The sequence below is a fragment of the Salvelinus sp. IW2-2015 genome, linkage group LG28 (assembly GCF_002910315.2).
Source record: "Salvelinus sp. IW2-2015 linkage group LG28, ASM291031v2, whole genome shotgun sequence".
Classification (NCBI taxonomy): Eukaryota; Metazoa; Chordata; class Actinopteri; order Salmoniformes; family Salmonidae; genus Salvelinus; species Salvelinus sp. IW2-2015.
In genome coordinates, this window is record NC_036868.1 from 2937968 (window position 1) to 2955106 (window position 17139).

Below are 17139 nucleotides of genomic sequence, written 5' to 3' on the forward strand. Positions count from 1 at the left end.
TTGATAATATTTCTCATCTTGTTTTGTTTTGTCTTTCATACCAGGTCATGTGTCTTCTCAGTCATGTTGAGACTGGTCTACTACTGTTGCTTTAATGTATTTTTGTTCTGATTAATATTGTTGTTGTAGTTGTTGTTAATGGTTATCCCATGTCCACTACTATGGTCCCACCATTTATTTATATATAAATATAAATAAATATATATATATTTTGTATATATATACATATATATTTTATTTTTATTTTTCGATATGTATACTTTGACAATGTAAGTAATAATGAGAGAGAGAGAGATGGAGAAATTTCAGAAAGGTACAAAGTTGTGTCTAGTTGTTTTTCAGAAGTCATATCCATTTGAATCTTTTCGCTTGGAGAAAGGTCCGGTTTAATCTTTGTGATGATTTATATATTTTTTTTTGCATTTTCACYGATCTCTATGAGTCAAGCTGCCTTCTGAGTGCACATATGCGTGCTTTTCAACTTTTCTGTTCAGGAAAAAATATCAATGTTCTGAAAATTATAATGGTTTTGTAGACGGTTTCCATTCCTCCTAAATCTGCAATCATTTAGGAGATTACCTTACCCATTCCCCGCATCTGAAAATATCTCTCCCACCGGGTGGGGAATATGTCTCTTTGAGCCTTGGCTTTACCTTCCAGCATCCTTTTTCAAATGAATGCTACTACTGTCTATTTCATGCAGAATTCGATACCTCGACATCATTTACATACAGGGGCACGACTTTGGTTTTAGAAGTGGGGGGACGACATCATTTTATTTAAAATATCCAGTCAGATAAACACTCCAAACAGCCTACCCGACTGCTCAGAGGCATCCGCATGGTCCTAAAGCACACCGTTSTCTCGTTTTGTATCACATTCCAATTATAAAACTGGAGGGGACAAAAATGCAATTTCAGAATGTGGGGGGGGGGCGACATGTCCCCCGTCCCCATCCCCAGTGAAAGTTGCYCCCCTGTTTACATATACCACATACCACCCTCGGTCTGCCCTTAGACAATAGATATATTACTAACTTTTATCCAGAGCTCAACAATGGCAGCAGTCATCCCCAGCATTGCTGAGGGATTGTTTTAAAGAAGCTGTTCAATTTCAATCATTTTACATGTCACCTGAAATTTGTTTTACTTAATGGGATAGTTCACTCAAGCTATCGTTTAGTATTTTGTTCTTTAGTCCACTAGTTTTTGAGTAATCCTTTAAGATTCTTGAATAGTATTGGATCCGTTTAGCAAAATTGATTTGCAATGAAGTATTCAGTTCAAGGTCAAATATAATATCAGTTACACATCTGAATTGATGACACTGAACAACTAGACTGACCAGTCTAGGTCTCGTTCTTCCTTTAGTTCTATTTTTAGAATGTGACATTAGTCAAAAATCGAAGTCCTAAAATGACAGAGGGAAAGAGAGGGGGCTGGGACAGGAATTATATCTCTATTTGTTTATAATCACAATGCTTGCTGCTGTGTAACTCAACACTGATCCATGTAATTGATTCAAAAGAAAACATTCAGACTCAGTGAGTCAGCTGTGTGTGTGTGTGTGTGTGTGTGTGTGTGTGTGTGTGTGTGTGTGTGTGTGTGTGTGTGTGTGTGTGTGTGTGTGTGTGTGTGTGTGTGTGTGTGTGTGTGTGTGTGTGTGTGTGTGTGTGTGTGTGTGTGTGTGTGTCTCCCATTTTGCACGGACCTCTGAAGTCCAATGCTGAGAATCTGTATTCTTTAAAACTGTCAAAGTACACAGGTTCATGTAATGCAGTGTGTGTGTGTCAGACCTGGGCTCAAATATTATTTTAGGGTATTTCATTTACTTTCAAAGACATTTGGAGGAAAGTATTTAGATATGTTTTTAGTTGAATATTGGAATGTATTTGGAAATACACTTGGAAAGTATATCATTTGCATCTATTATTTGTTATTTTCTAAATTTGCCATGAAATGAGCAGTAGAGGTACAGAACCATCACTAGACCAGCACATTAGACAGCACATTCCTCACTTGCAGATGAGCAATTAAAGGGCCAGATGTGCAATTAAAGGGGAAATACAGTCAAAAATCTAAATGTGTTCGTTTTCTTCCAGACCTAAAAAATAAAATATTTTGAAGTGATTTAAGCATTGACATGGACTCAGAACATCCAATTTAGTTGTTTCTTTTGGAGCAATTGTAATTTTGAGAGTGAAAAACAACCTAAAACRAGGAAAAATACAACTGAGAAAACATAATTTGGGAAAAATATAAAACATAATTTGGCGAAGAAGTTACAGATTTTATCAGGCCCCCCTTAGAGTTGTTTATTAACCATTATTTTACCAGGTATACTGACAGAAAACAGTGCAATACTTTATCTTTAAGGACCCGAGGAAGAGATGCAGGGGAGAAAAAGAAGAGAAGAATGTTGCTGTTTGAAAGCTAGGGAAAAAATGGCGCTTGTGACATGCCCTAAACATCAGTCTGGTGGATACGTGTGTGCATCAATTCCTCTCATTGTGCAGTGAGATGATCTCCCTCTCATGCATGTATGAGGGGCAGGGAGAGAGAGACATTGTCCCGCTACACAATAAGAGCATTTAACATTATAGCTCCACCTGTCAGGGAGTTAAAGGCCTCTCCCACTAGCCCTGACATTGTGTGAGTGCATGCTGGCCACTGCAGGAGGAGATAGGGGCCCCTAAGCGGAAGTGTATGTGTGTGTGTGTGTGTGGGTGGACAGCCTGACAAGCTGTTGCTAACTTGCATCCACCCCTGTCCTCCCTCCCATTCTCTCCCTACCCACAGCAGCTTAAAAGCGTCAGCATGCTTCAGTTCGTTCAGTTCGGCTAGTACCTAGCCAAAGTAGGCTAGCCGAATCAAACGAGTGTGCTCCCATACTCCCTTAAAAGACTTTCACTTGAAAAACAAGAAATAAGTGGCAATAGTAGGCCTACCGTTTGTCAATTTTGAGATGCCATAGCCAGTATAAACTTCCTCAGAATAGACAGAATTCATCTAAGAAAACTCAAGAAATCTGTCATTAATTTTGTTGTTTTTGCCGAGGAGATGTTTGGTGCAGTATATCCCAATGAAAAAATGTGCATAAAAACGAGCCCTCTCTCGTTGAATGACAACAGATTTTTATTGAAGAATCCCTACTGTTGACCAATCACTGACGAAGGGGCTTAGACTTTGGCTCCAAACATTGGCTTGCCTCAAGATTTATTTATTTTTTACATGCCCTAACAGCTTAAAAAACCCTCACTGAAGTCCAAAACGAACAAAAACGTAACAAAATGTGTCATAATATATGCACAAACTATTCCGAACTGTTTTGGCTGGGAAGTATGTGGACGCCTTTACTCAGCGATCAAGTATGCCACACAGGGGCGCAACTTTGGTTTTAGAAGTTGGGGGGACATAATGTATTTTTTTATTTGTATTATTATAATTTGGCGGAGATAAACACTCCAAACAGCCTACCCAACCGCTCGGAGGTGTCCGCATGGTCCTAAAGCACACCGTTGCCTCATTTTGTATCACATTCCAATTATAAAACTGGGGGGGGACAAAAATGCAATTTCAGAATGTGGGGGGGACATGTCCCCTCCGTCCCCAGTGAAAGTTGCACCCCTGATGCCACATATACCCTACACCCTCAGGGGAGGCTTCGGGGGCTGCTGCAAAATTTAAACCCATTACTGAAATGTCCTAGAGCCAAGGAATGTTCTCTATCTGGCATTGGAAGGTCGACCTCACCCCACTTTAAATAGACACATACTGTATAAAGACAGTGTTTGCCTGTAAGTATCTCAGGCTGAAATGAATGAAGAATTTACAGGAAAACTGAACGTGAGAAGATTTAATGAACTAAACATAAACTTCAACTGAATGGGTAAAGTTGTACCAAAGCCTGCTTGCAAACCAATGCAGATGAAATGGTGGGATACCCTGCATGCTCTTTTCTTTGAGGTATGATGACTTTAGTTAGATGAATACAGAGTCACAGCTGACAAGTCTGCTGATACTGTATCTCATTTTATTAGGCTACACATTATAACTTCCCACTGAGCAAACATGTGTTGACTCAACATGGTTTCCAAGTCATTTCATCCCCAAAATGCAATGTGAGGAGTTCAATGAAATGTCAACCAAATATAAATCAAAACTAGATGGTGAACTGACGTCTGTGCCCAGTGGGATATATACATGTATATCTGTAGATATAGGAGCATCTAGTGCCTACAGAAAAAAATGCAATAGAGAATAGACATTCATAGTTAAATCACTTTTAATATACTTTTTTTACAGAGGAAAATTAGACGCACTGTATAATGTTATGCATATGCAGTGGACTGCGTCGCACATGGCGCTGTTCAGCACCACGTCGACCCGCTTATCAATACACCGGTGATTAGGTCAATATGACTGTCAGTCCAAGGTTGTAAAGAGGAGGAGTGACAGAGTACTGTTCTTGCAGCACTTAGACCTTATACAATCACACATGAGATGACTGTCAAGTAGCCTCGGCTATAGGCCTACACCAAGGGTATCCAACAGGTCGACCTTGAGCTACCAATAGCGCGCAGCCCACCTATGAGCAGCTCACCAAACAATTCTGAAAGTACATGCAATGTTGAAGTGTTCCACCGCAAATTGTCATAAATAAATCTCACAATTATCAGACACCGTAAGCTCCCAGCTACTACGCAATCAAAGCAACATTGACATTAAATTTGCCATGAAATGAGCAGTAGAGGTACAGAACCATCACTAGACCAGCACATTAGACAGCACATTCCTCACTTGCAGATGAGCAATTAAAGGGCCAGATGCGCAATTAAAGGGGAAATACACTCAAAAATCGAAATGTGTTAGTTTTCTTCCAGACGTAAAAAAGAAAATATTTTGATGTGATTTAAGCATTGACATGGACTCAGAACATCCAATTTCACTGTTTCTCCATGAACAATTGTAATTTTGAGAGTGAACAAAAAATAATAATATCTAAAAGCAGAAAAAAACTAACTGAGAATACATAATTCAGGAAAATATAAAACATACTTTGGGGAAGAAATCACAGATTTTATAGGGCTCCCCTTAGAGTTGTTTATTAAAAATWATTTACCAGGTATACTGAGAGTGAAAACAGTGCAATACTTTCTCTTCAAGGACCCGAGGAAGACATGCAGGGGAGAGGAGAAGAGAAGAATGTGCCTATTTGAAAGCTAGAAAAAAATCTGTAACTAGCCACGTTTCGTTTTTTTAAAGTAGCTCTCATGCTAGAAAAGGTTGGAGACTCCTGGTTGGAGACTCCTGGCCTACACCAATAGTCCAGCGTAAACATGAACCAACCACTAGTCTATATTTATAATAACCACATCGTAAAAGTTCCTACTCTATTATTTACACTGTTCCATCACCCATTTCTTGTATTGTCTTTTCTTTCTGTGTTTTTTCAAATTATGTGTTAATGTATTTTGGAAAAGTGACATTATTACACTAATGAACTTATATTTTGAGACATTTTACAATGGTTCACCAAGTTTTTTATAGTGATTTTATTATCTTTTGTGATATCGCAATGGATGTTTTGGGGCATATACTGTAGGTCCATTAAAGCTGTGCGCTGTGAAGAGGGGTGATTTTACTCAGCTATGAACTGTCAAAGCTTCTGTCCAAGCTTGGGGTTTGTATTCCTGCTCTAGGGTCTTTCAGCAGGGGAATGTAGGTGTCACTGTGACAGGAGCGCATGGCATTGTCCCACACTCCGGCCGCGACACCGACGGATCTGCGCTGTATGTGGGGCCCGCTCTCCTCTGCACCTGCCTCGCTGGAACGCAGCGCCATCAGTTCGATCTCGTGTTTGGCCGCGGTCTCGAGCACCTGCTGCTTATTGTAGAATATGACGAAGTTGTTTATGATAGGGTGTATGGGCAGCGCGATGGCAATCACCCCGCAGAGGAAGCTGACGGCCGCGTTGCACCGACCCAGCGTGGTCTTGGGGTAGATGTCTCCATATCCCACGGTGGTCATGGTGATGACGGCCCACCAAAAGGACTGRGGGATGCTGGTGAACATGGTCTCCGGGTGGCTCTGCTCCAAGGTGTAGGCCATTGCCGAGAACAAGAAGACGCCCACGCCCATGTACATGAGCAGCATCCCCAGCTCGCTGAAGCTGCTTTTCAGGGCCGAGGTGAGAGTCTGCAGCCCAGAGGAGTGGCGCGCCAGCTTGAAGATGCGCGCAATGCGCATGATGCGCAGCGCCTGCACCGCCTGCTGCACATTAGCCAGCTCCATCATAGCCGTGCCCAGAGACGTCAAAGTCAGCACCACGTAAAAGGGCATGATGGCCATGAAGTCTATGATGTTCATGAAGGACAGGACGAATTTCACTTTATTCGGGGACGATATCAAGCGCAGGACGTATTCAACGGTGAACCAGCCGATACACGCGGTCTCGATGGCCTCCAAGATCGGGTGCTCCATGTGATTGCCCTCAGCGTCCTCCACCTGCAGGTCAGGGATGGTGCCTACGCACATCACCACCGAGGAGATGAGGATGAAGAGGAAAGACACTATGGCGATGACGCGCGCGGACAGCGACGACTCCGGCTTCTCCAAAAGCTTCCACAAGCACATTTGGAAACATTGCCAGCCCCTGGCAGAGGGGTCCCCTTCCCGGTCGACCAGAATAGTTTGAACCTTCTCGGCAATCTCTGCAAGCTCGTCCTCCGCCTCCTGTAGGTCGCCTTTACAGCAATCGTCCAGGAAATATACGTCGATTTTCCAGAACTCCATCTCCTTTACGAAACAAATTGGACAGATGCCCCGTTTAATATGTATCTCCCCGTAGTAATACAGCTCAATTATACACTTAAACGCGTCCGGGTCTCTGTCAAAATAAAATTCACCTTTCCCTGAGTCATAGTCGTCACAAAGCGWGGATAAGTCCTCCAAACACCCCTTAGAGGTGTTCCACAGTTCCGCTAGTCGGGTCTCCGGAAAACGGTTCAGCACATCCCCACATAACACCTGTTTTACTCCACCGATGTTCAGGACAATCCCGGTCTCCTCACTGGCCTCCGAGCCATTGCAATCAGCATATCGCCTCCTCGTTATTCCCCACATACTTGTCCGTGTAGCCTATATTGTTGATTTACTCCAAGAAAATCTGAATGAATATAGTTGGCCTGTATTAATGCAACTAGTCTACGCTAGGATACTTGCGTAGGAAACTGCGTGCGTAAAAGACTGCAAAACAAAGGAAAACGAAAAGTTTTCAGATCTTCTTAAATGTTTGACACAAATGTATAGGCCTATAGGCTAAGCTTCATTCGAACCTGGAAAAAATATCCACATGTATCTTTTGCGTAGAGCTGTAGCAAACAATGCCGAATGAACAGGCTTCTCATCTCCCACTAGTCCGTCACCAGAAAATAAGAGAGCGCCTCTGTGCCTGCTGTTAAAAGTTGAACTACTGTGCATCAGTGCGCAGTCTTGCAGAATACGCGTCACAACAAATATAAATATGTGATGCTATATGAATAGTGGAGTAACTAGAGGCAGAGAGCGACAGGGAAGTGGGAGGAGAGCTGAAATAAATTGTGTTTTATGGTAAAGAGACGACATTAYTCAGGAAACGGACATATATCACATGGCAGAAAATATTGTCCCCACTACCAGTCCAACACCATTTGTCTATTTCCTCATGGAGGTAACCTACCACAAGGGTAAAACAACAAGCAAATCTGTCTCAGGCTAGCTTTTGAAWAATGTTTCGGCTTGTGTGCACAAATATGTTGCCTGTCAAGAAAGGTAAATCTCTGTTGTCAACGAATACATTTCAACAAGATGTGTTGTAGTGAAAAAGGAGATCTTTAATGGCCATATTATGGAACGATGTTAGGTTACCCAAGTGTGCGTAATTGCGCAGAGGCATAAGGCAACAGTCTTGCCTAGTATCTCCATCTAGCGACAATGAGTTCACGTTGCAATCACGAACCACATAAATTGGTTTGTTGAATCAATATTAGCCTATATATTCTCAGTGTTGGGAAGTAATCAACTACACGTTTTCAACTAAACTACATTTTGCAGAAGCTTGGTGGTAGTTGACCTAAATTCAAATATTGGTAGTGTTTTCAGTCGTTATTTACTTTTTTTGACATGTAGCTAACTAGTCGAACTCCAAACTACGTTTTTGCACAAATAAAAACGGGTGTAGGCAAGAATTTCATTTTTTCCGGCATCAGACTTGCCTAATTATCACTTGAAACATTGTTTTTGTGTAGGCTAAATTACATATTCTGTTAACACCTGACTCCAGAGTGATCTGTTCTTGCAATTTGTAGTCTATGACATTTCAGATTTAGATATGACAATTTTTTGCTAAGTAGTTTGGATGTAGTGAATGATGTACTTTTTCATAGTAACTTTAGTGAAGTAAACTATATGTTTCTTTAGGATAGCTTTAGTGTAGCTTAACTTCTTCCAGTGTGAAGTAATTGGTAGCTTGGTAAACTATATTTTCAGAGCAGCTTCCCCAAGATTGTATAATTGATTGATTTAAGCAACAAACAAAGTCCAACCTACTGTAGGCCTAAATGCAAAACTTTGGCTCATCTAGAAATGCCCCCTGGGTAGTTTTTTTACACTAAGAAATGTGTAGGTTACAGACAAGGAGCCGGAGCAGCCCTATTTCAACTTGAATAGCATAACCTACAGATTTTAGGCAATCAATCATTCCACATCATAAGAACTCAAGTGGAGGGTTTCCTAAGAACACATCCAAATATTGGATAACTTTAGCCATATGGGAACCTTAAGCATATGCAACAAACAAAGCAAAATCATTGTAAGAAATCACATGTGGGAAAAAATTACTTTTAGATTTTAATCTATGGTGTTAAGACTAATGAACTGCATTGTGGTTGTAGAAAAAAACCTTGGAGTGAAAGCAGGGCCGGTCCTTGGCGTTCTACCGCCATAGGCAAAATCAAAAAATGCGGCTCCCTCAAAAATGCGCCCCGCAAAATTCAGTTGAAAAGACGTCTAAAATACGTATTTTCCAAAGGTTGAAGTTAAGTTCAATTTAGGTTCTGAATGGAAGGTGAAAAGGTATTTTCCGGATGTAAAAAAAACACATTTTCTGGATGTTGAAATCAAGTTAATTTTCGGTTCTGAACCAAAGTTGAAAATACTTATTTTCCAGATGTTGAAAATACATATTTTACAGACACTGAAAATACGTATTTTAAAGATGCTGAAAATATCTGTTTTCCGGGTGTTGAAATCAGGCAAATGTTTGGTTCTCAATGAAAGTTGAACATAAGTAATTTATAGACGTCTATGTTTGGACCAAAAATCAATGTCCGTGGCTGGAAATCAAGGCCGGTCCGGAACTGCGCCAAAATAGACCTCCAAAAGGCGTTGGTCCGTGCTTACTGAGGTGTAGCCTACAGTGTTGCCTGACATTGAATTTTATGAATGTCTATCTATGTGGCAAGCCTACCGTTTGTAAAACACCAAAAAAACGACGTCTGGACCAGACCAAAAACAGATGTCCAGAAGATGTCGGCTCGTGCTTACTGGAGTGTAGCCTACGATGTCACAATGGAATTTTATGAATGCCCATCCATCTGGTAGACCCACCTTTTGTAAAACAGGCCATTGCATTGGCTTTATTAGTCCTGATTCCTGTGACTAATCAATTTCGCTATTTAAGCTCTGAATATATGCTACCCAACTTCATCAGGAGTTATAGCGAGGCCTATTTGCAATGTGTTTACACAGTGGGAAATGCAGAAGTATTTTCTTTTTGCTATGATCAGCGTGTCAATAATTGACAGATACAAACTTCAAACCACTGATCATGACAATGGGGTGAAACTCCTGGACAACAGTTGTGATTGTCCATTCCATATTGTCCATTTTACATTGACCATTCCTGTTTTTTAGGATATGTTGTTTGTTAACATGACAGCTGCATTTTTTTATTTAATTGAGCGCCATTTAGGTTAGGCTTGATTGGAGAAACTTGCATGATGTAAAAAGTGTCTGTCTCATTACATTGTCATACATTTTATGTCCAGCCTGTAGGCTACAGAAAAGGCCACAGACTCTTTCTACCATATCCTATATCTGCTACATGATTTATATTAGATCTTTTTTTTTTGATGGAACGTTGGTGTAGTGCTGCAGTGATGCATCTCTCCAACAGAACCCGGGAGAAGTGCGCTGGGAATGGGCAAGCAAAGTATTTTGTGCCCTGCCTTTGACAAAGTGGGCACTGCTTATCAAAGGGCGGCATCAGCGCTCACCTAAAAAGCCCATATGGCACTGGTTGACAGAAATTGTCGTTATTTTGAGGCAGAATTATGTAAGGTGTTATGTGTTGTTGTTGGAGGTGCGTCTCGGTCAGTTTAGCTCAGAAAATTCCGCCCTTGTCAATCTTTCGCCATAGGCGGTCGCCTAATCCTCCCTAATGAGCGGACCGGTCGTGACTGAAAGCATCTTGGCTCTCCACCATAGCTTTAACTCTCCACACATCTTCCTGTGATTCTTTTACACGCCATCCTGTACTGGCTGGGAAACTACACGTCGAGTTCTGATTGGACGTGGCGCGGCACAGCCGGCAGGGAGCCAATCAGCGTGGGCCACGGTAAAACAATTTCGCCCTCTCTTTTTGTAGCGCTGGTCCTTTTCTGCAACAGAGCTGCTCAGGACAATTACATTGGACTGGTCCACAGAGATCCGCTGGAATCATGAGAGGGCTTTTAGTTGGTAAGAACGTCTAAACAGCTTGTTCAGATTTACTAGTATTATATTGGTTTGTAGTTATTGCCATTGTAAAAAAAGAACAAAGCTATTTAGCTAAGGTTCGGTCATGGTGGCCATAATATGTATCCAAGATTGCTAGCTATCTGACGTTAATGCTACTGAATCAGATTATATTTTGATTCACTCTGTGGCAATATTAATAATTCGTGACCTAGGCTAGTTAACTAGTGACAACGACAAGATGGCTAAAAGACGACAAGCTAAATTCAAACCTGATGAAATAGGTTCTGGATTGTAAACTAGTTAACCATTTTAACCTTAGCTAGCTATCTGGAGTTTGGCTTGATGTGCAAACTTAAAAAATATATATATTCTGCTGAACTGTAGCCTATTCCCTACATAACTTGCTAACACATACAAATGTTCAATTAACAGCTAACTCACTGGTATGCATCATTTCAAGCTACCAACATGGTCTTGGACAGTGTTTGTTTTCATATGCAATATGACAATGTACATACACACCTCACACTCAGCTCCTCCTTTCCTCTGCCTCTTTCTCACCAGGTGTTTTGGGTTGTTCCCTGGTCTTGATGGCCCAGGGCTTCTACTCTGCTAATGATGATGTCGTTGAACTCAACCCCTCCAACTTCAACCGGGAGGTTCTTCAGAGCGACAGCCTCTGGCTCATTGAGTTTTACGCTCCTTGGTGAGTGGTTAAATCTGATGGGGGGCCCAATGAGATACTGAGAACTTACCCACAAGGGTTAAATTGCCACCAAGCAGCTAGTGTTGTATGAAATGTCTTTATCCCAATAACCTGTCAAGGAGGGACACACAAAATAGTTTGTAGACCTGGGGTGCATTCAGGAGGTTGTAGCGTTACAGAAAGTTTGGATAGAGATGTATTGTGAAGAACAGAAAACATTGTCTGTCAAGAAGAATAGGAAATTGTCATTAACATTTCTGCAGCGTTCTAATAACTGAATACACATTGATATAAAAGTTCAAATAGTAGCTAGTAAACACATCGTCCCTTTGGCATAAACTTGAAGCAAATGCACGCATCCTGACTGAAAAACATCTGTGGCAGGTCTATGCAAAACCAGAATTGCTCATTATCGCTCAGTGATCGTATTCTGCTAATGCAGATGGATATAAGGCTGTGTGTAGTCTGGTGCCTGGAACAGGAAGACTAACTGTTTGTCTCCACAGGTGTGGACACTGCCAGAGCCTGACTGCTGACTGGAAGAAAACAGCCACAGCCTTGAAGGTAAACTCTAGATCTGTTATTAGTGTTATGTCACTTATATTACACCAATATTATTTCAACTTAAGATGTTGTAATTCAACTTTAGTTGTTTTATTAAAGCATTATGTCACTAGCCACATAAAGTGCACATTACTACAGTGCACTCCACATGCAGTCATCACATCTGTGCAGGACAATTGGATAACTATAAGCAGTTGATCACTATACCGCATTCACAATAAGCAGCTGCATCTTTTACTGCTACTGCTTGTCAGTGTCATGTCCTGGGTGTATATCTTTCTAGTACAAAACAAATAGAGATCACCAGCGCACTATGAGCTATACTAATGAGGGATGCAATGACTATTTCTGGCAACAGTAATGATGATGGTGGCGACTGTAACCTCTCGCTGTTTCCCCCCCCCCCAGGGCATCGTTAAGGTCGGTGCGGTGGACGCCGACCAGCACAAGTCCCTGGGTGGTCAGTATGGTGTCAGAGGCTTCCCTTCCATCAAGATATTTGGGGCCAATAAGAACAAGCCTGATGATTACCAAGGTATGTCTAGTAGCTGGGCCTTTCCCTGACTTTAAAGGTAGACTCAGAGATATGACATCATAAAGCAAACAGCGTCATCCTCAGGCTCAATTCCTACCACATGTAGAGCCGTCTGCTAAATGGCATATACTGTATTATGATGTCATATGGAAGTTACCTTTAACATGGACCAGGGTTGTGTTCATTAGGGCAAGCAATGGGAAACATTTTTAAATGCTTTTCAATTGAAAAGGAAAATCAGCGTTTCTTATTGGATCAGGTAGTCCCTCCCTGTTTCAGTCCATTTTATTCTCTTTGGTGCCTAATAAACACAACCCTGGGTCGTATTCATTAGTGCACACCCATAGCAAAACATTTTTGCAACGAAAAAAACAAACAAGCGTTTCTAATTTGACACGTTCAGGTTATCCCTTTCTATTTTTTGGTTAGTTTTCTTCCGTTTGGTGTTTAGTGAATACAACCCATGTGACTTTCTGGCAATATTTTGTATTTATTGAACCTTTATCTAACTAGGCAAGTCAATTCAGAACAGATTCTTATTTACAATGATGGCCTACCAAGAGGCAAAAGGCTTCCTGCGGGGACAGGGATAAAAAAATAAATGTAGGACAAAACAACCATCACGACAGACATCACAACACTACATAGAGATCTAAGACAACACAACATGGCAGCAACACAACATGACAACACCGCATGGTAGCAACACAGCATGGCAGCAACACATGACAAAACAGCATGGCAGCAACACATGACAACACAGCATGGCAGCAACACAACATGACAACACCGCATGGTAGCAACACAACATGGCAGCAACACATGGCAACACAGCATGGTAGCAACACAGCATGGTAGCAACACAGCATGGTAGCAACACAACATGGCAGCAGCACAACATGGCAGCAGCACATGACAACACAGCATGGTAGCAACACAACATGGCAGTAGCACAACATGGTAGGAGCACAAACATGGTACAAACACAAACATGGTACAAACATTTAGGCACAGACAACAGCACAAAGGATAAAAAGGTCAAGACAACAATACATGAATGTGTTCGGATTGCTGGGCTTTAATGGTGTTGATAATCTCCCTCCCTCAGGTGGGCGTAGTAGCCAGGCCATAGTGGACGGAGCCCTGAATACTCTCCGTACTCTAGTGAAGGACAGGATGAGTGGCAGGTCAGGTGGTTCTGACTACAGCAGACAGGTAACTACTACTGACACCTCGGCTGGGTCATGTTCAGTATGGACAAAATGTTTAAAGTGAAATATGGAGGTACTACCTGTCCAACAAGAACACTAGTTATTTTCCGTCACAAAATGTTTTGCTACATTGTACCCTATTGAACATGAGTCCGGTGTCCTACAACATAAATTTAGCCAGATTTAGCAACGTGTTGAAATAATTAAATAAAATTACAGTCTACTTGTTTAAACATTTTGCGCAGAGTGTAAGCGGTACGTCTAAGTAAACATACTCTTTCTCCAGAGTGGTGGTGGTGGTGGAAGTAAGAAGAATGTTGTGGAGCTGACTGATGACAACTTTGACCGGCTGGTTCTGGACAGTGGTGAAGTGTGGTTGGTGGAGTTCTTTGCCCCCTGGTGTGGCCACTGCAAGAGCCTGGAGCCTGAGTGGGCGGCTGCAGCCTCGGCCGTCAAGGAGCAGACCAAGGACAAGGTCCACCTGGGAGCCGTGGACGCCACTGTGCAACAGGGTCTGGCCAGCCGCTACGGGGTGAGCAGGAACAGCCACCAGTCAGATACTATCAGTGTAGCATCACCACTGATGTCTGTCTGCACACAACAGCAGAACGTTCAGATTGTTCTACATTATATATTTCTAACACTCTGATTTATATAGAAATACAGGAATCGTGTCTGCTCTATTCAGGACATTTCTACCAGAAACGTCCCACAACATTTGTGGCTGAGGACTGAGGTTTTTCCCGTTTCTCTTTCCGTATCTGCAGGTCCGTGGATTCCCCACAATTAAGATCTTCAAGAAGGGGGAGGAGCCTGAGGACTACCAGGGGGGGAGGACCCGAGGTGACATCATTGCCCGCGCTCTGGACCTGTTCTCTGACAACGCCGCTCCTCCAGAACTGCTTGAGGTAGATGTGTGTGTGTGTGTCTGTCTGGGTGTGTGTGTTTGAGAGCATTAAAACAATAAGATTGTAACCCACAAGGCTCCAAGATATCGTTTTTATGCTCTCCATCAAAGTTAATCATAATAAAAATATATATATTTGAACTAGAAGATAATCTTCCTTTTGAAGATTAGTGTTCCTCTTAAGACAGACTGTTCGATTCTGAATGGTGTGTGTGTGTGTGTGACTCTCAGATCCTTAACGCAGATGTCCTGAAGAAGACCTGCGATGACTACCAGCTCTGTGTCATCGCTGTGCTGCCCCACATCCTGGACACAGGTTAGATGGAACTACTCTATGCCAGTTTGGACCAGTTCTGACCAGTTTACTATGCTAACTTCTATTATATCAATTTATGCTTATATTCTCAGGCTATTGATATGGCAGTTAGTCATTGTACCTCATGACGGTGCATTGATCAGCCATTTTGGATCTGTACAAGACTGAACTGTCCCTTTCCTTCCTCTTGCCTTGTTACAGGTGCAGCAGGCAGGAACAGCTACCTGGAGGTGATGATGAAGATGGCAGAGAAGTACAAGAAGAAAATGTGGGGGTCAGTATATAGAAAGAGGCTGTGTTTGAGCGTATCACCGACTCAGCAGAATGACTGATTTTACAAATTATTGTATCCTAAAGAAGTACTCAATAGGATTTATTCAGTGCAGTCGATTTCAAACTGTCTGACTGAATGAATTTGATCTCATACTCTGGATGGGTCAACTCAACCCAATAGAATTTATTTAGTGTAATTTGATTATCTCTCTCTAGCTGGCTGTGGACTGAGGCTGGTGCTCAGATGGAGCTGGAGGCGTCGCTGGGCATTGGAGGGTTCGGCTACCCCGCCATGACGGCCATCAACGCCCGCAAGATGAAGTTCGCACTGCTCAAGGGCTCTTTCAGCGAGACCGGCATTAACGAGTTCCTCAGGTAGGGGGGCGCTGTCTGCTCATTTTGTGCTTTACACAGTATAGAGTAGCTCATGGATGCGTCCCAACTGCACCCTATTCCCTATTTCCCCTGGTCAAAAGTAGTGCATTATAAAGGGAATAGGGTGCCATTTGGGACCGACCCATGCCCAACTCTCTTCCTGGCGAGATACTGGATCTGAATGCTTCTGTCCAAGCTGATTTTAAAGTCCTTGTGAACAGCCAATCAGTATACAGTATTTCCACAGTAGCATTCTGAGGTGTATCTTCTCTGTCTCTCCTAGGGATCTGTCTGTAGGCCGTGGCTCCACTGCTACCGTTGGGGGCGGGGCTTTGCCTAAGATCAACTCAGTTGATGCCTGGGACGGCAAAGATGGAGAGGTGAGAAGGGTCAAAGGTCACGGGGTGGATGGGATGCTGATGTATTCCTACCATAATAGGAATACATCAGGTTGAACGAGGTGACTTGAGCTTCTTTTGAAATGGTGAAGAATGGCTTTGGATGAGTCTTGCCTGGGGCCTGTTCAGGAGGATGTAACGTTACAGAACATTACCAAACGTCCAGATAGAAATGTACATTGTAGAACAGATATGTCAGGGAGAATAGACTCATTGAATACATCACAGGGCAGTATTGACTAGAAACCAAACGGACTGAAATGTCATCATCTGATATTGTTTTCTTTCAAAAACTTTTATGTTGCAAAATGTTTTGCTGTAGTTTGCAACTGTTTACACTAATGACTACCACCCATATTTTGTATTGTCTGGCCAGTTCTTACATCTTTTATCCCCAGCTCCCCGTGGAGGATGACTACGACCTGAGTGACGTGGACTTGGACGACGACATTGGGAAGGAAGAGTTGTGAGAGCCCAGCTTTCCGGGCGGGCCGATCCAGACGGATACGGTTGGGCGCCATCTTGTGTGTCTGGTCTAACTTGGTGCGACCCGTCTCTCCTCTCCCATGGAACAATGTGTAGATTGGGTCGCTCGGTTACTGAAGTACTCCAGAAGAGGAAAGAAATGAAGAGCATAACCCTGTTTGAATAATTCAGAAAAGTATCCTTCCTTTGTTACCTTGATAGAGCACAGATCTATAAGTGATAGGAGAGGTGAAAGCAAGGTTACCAGCCAATTTGACCAATCCAACCAATTCAGATCTGTGATTATTTAAAGGAAGGTAGAAGGTAAGGAAATAAGTATACATTTCTGAAGTATTTGAACAGGGCCAGAGAGACATGCAGCTTCTCACATCATCTCCGTCTGTTTGTCAAGTGGGGAGGCGTGGCCTGCAGTAGACTTCGCCCATAGAGAAATTATCTTTTATATATGTCCCATTATGGTGTCTGAGTGCACAGGCAGCGCCATTGAGGCAATCTCCATTTTGAAGTAGTCCATTTGTCTTCTAGAAGTTGGCAAGCAAACTGAATAGGTGCACTGCCACCTAGTGTTATGTTTGAACCGGTATAAAGCC

At 42.4% G+C, this 17139-nt stretch overlaps 2 protein-coding genes across 2 annotated transcripts; one reads left to right on the forward strand and one right to left on the reverse strand.

The window, feature by feature from the left end:
- Window positions 1-5566: 5566 nt before the first annotated feature.
- Window positions 5567-7211, reverse strand: LOC111954505 (voltage-gated potassium channel regulatory subunit KCNF1-like). The gene has a single exon (XM_070435939.1). The coding sequence runs from the start codon at window positions 7122-7124 to the stop codon at window positions 5649-5651; it is 1476 nt and encodes a 491-aa protein (XP_070292040.1). The 5' UTR covers window positions 7125-7211; the 3' UTR covers window positions 5567-5648.
- Window positions 7212-10671: 3460 nt separating this feature from the next.
- Window positions 10672-16667, forward strand: LOC111954506 (protein disulfide-isomerase A6). The gene is made up of 12 exons (XM_023974290.2): window positions 10672-10778; window positions 11343-11484; window positions 11991-12048; window positions 12457-12583; window positions 13692-13798; window positions 14081-14326; window positions 14562-14702; window positions 14933-15017; window positions 15219-15291; window positions 15507-15665; window positions 15949-16045; window positions 16462-16667. Exons 1-12 carry the CDS (start codon window positions 10760-10762, stop codon window positions 16531-16533), a joined length of 1326 nt encoding a protein of 441 aa, XP_023830058.1. The 5' UTR covers window positions 10672-10759; the 3' UTR covers window positions 16534-16667.
- The last annotated feature ends 472 nt before the right edge of the window (window positions 16668-17139 follow it).

Excerpts from the sequence above, each read along its gene's own strand:
- LOC111954506 (XM_023974290.2), top strand. Across the intron at positions 12,584-13,691 it reads CAAGCCTGATGATTACCAAG|GTGGGCGTAGTAGCCAGGCC; the intron begins GTATGTCTAGTA and ends TCCCTCCCTCAG. Across the intron at positions 15,018-15,218 it reads GCCCCACATCCTGGACACAG|GTGCAGCAGGCAGGAACAGC; the intron begins GTTAGATGGAAC and ends GCCTTGTTACAG.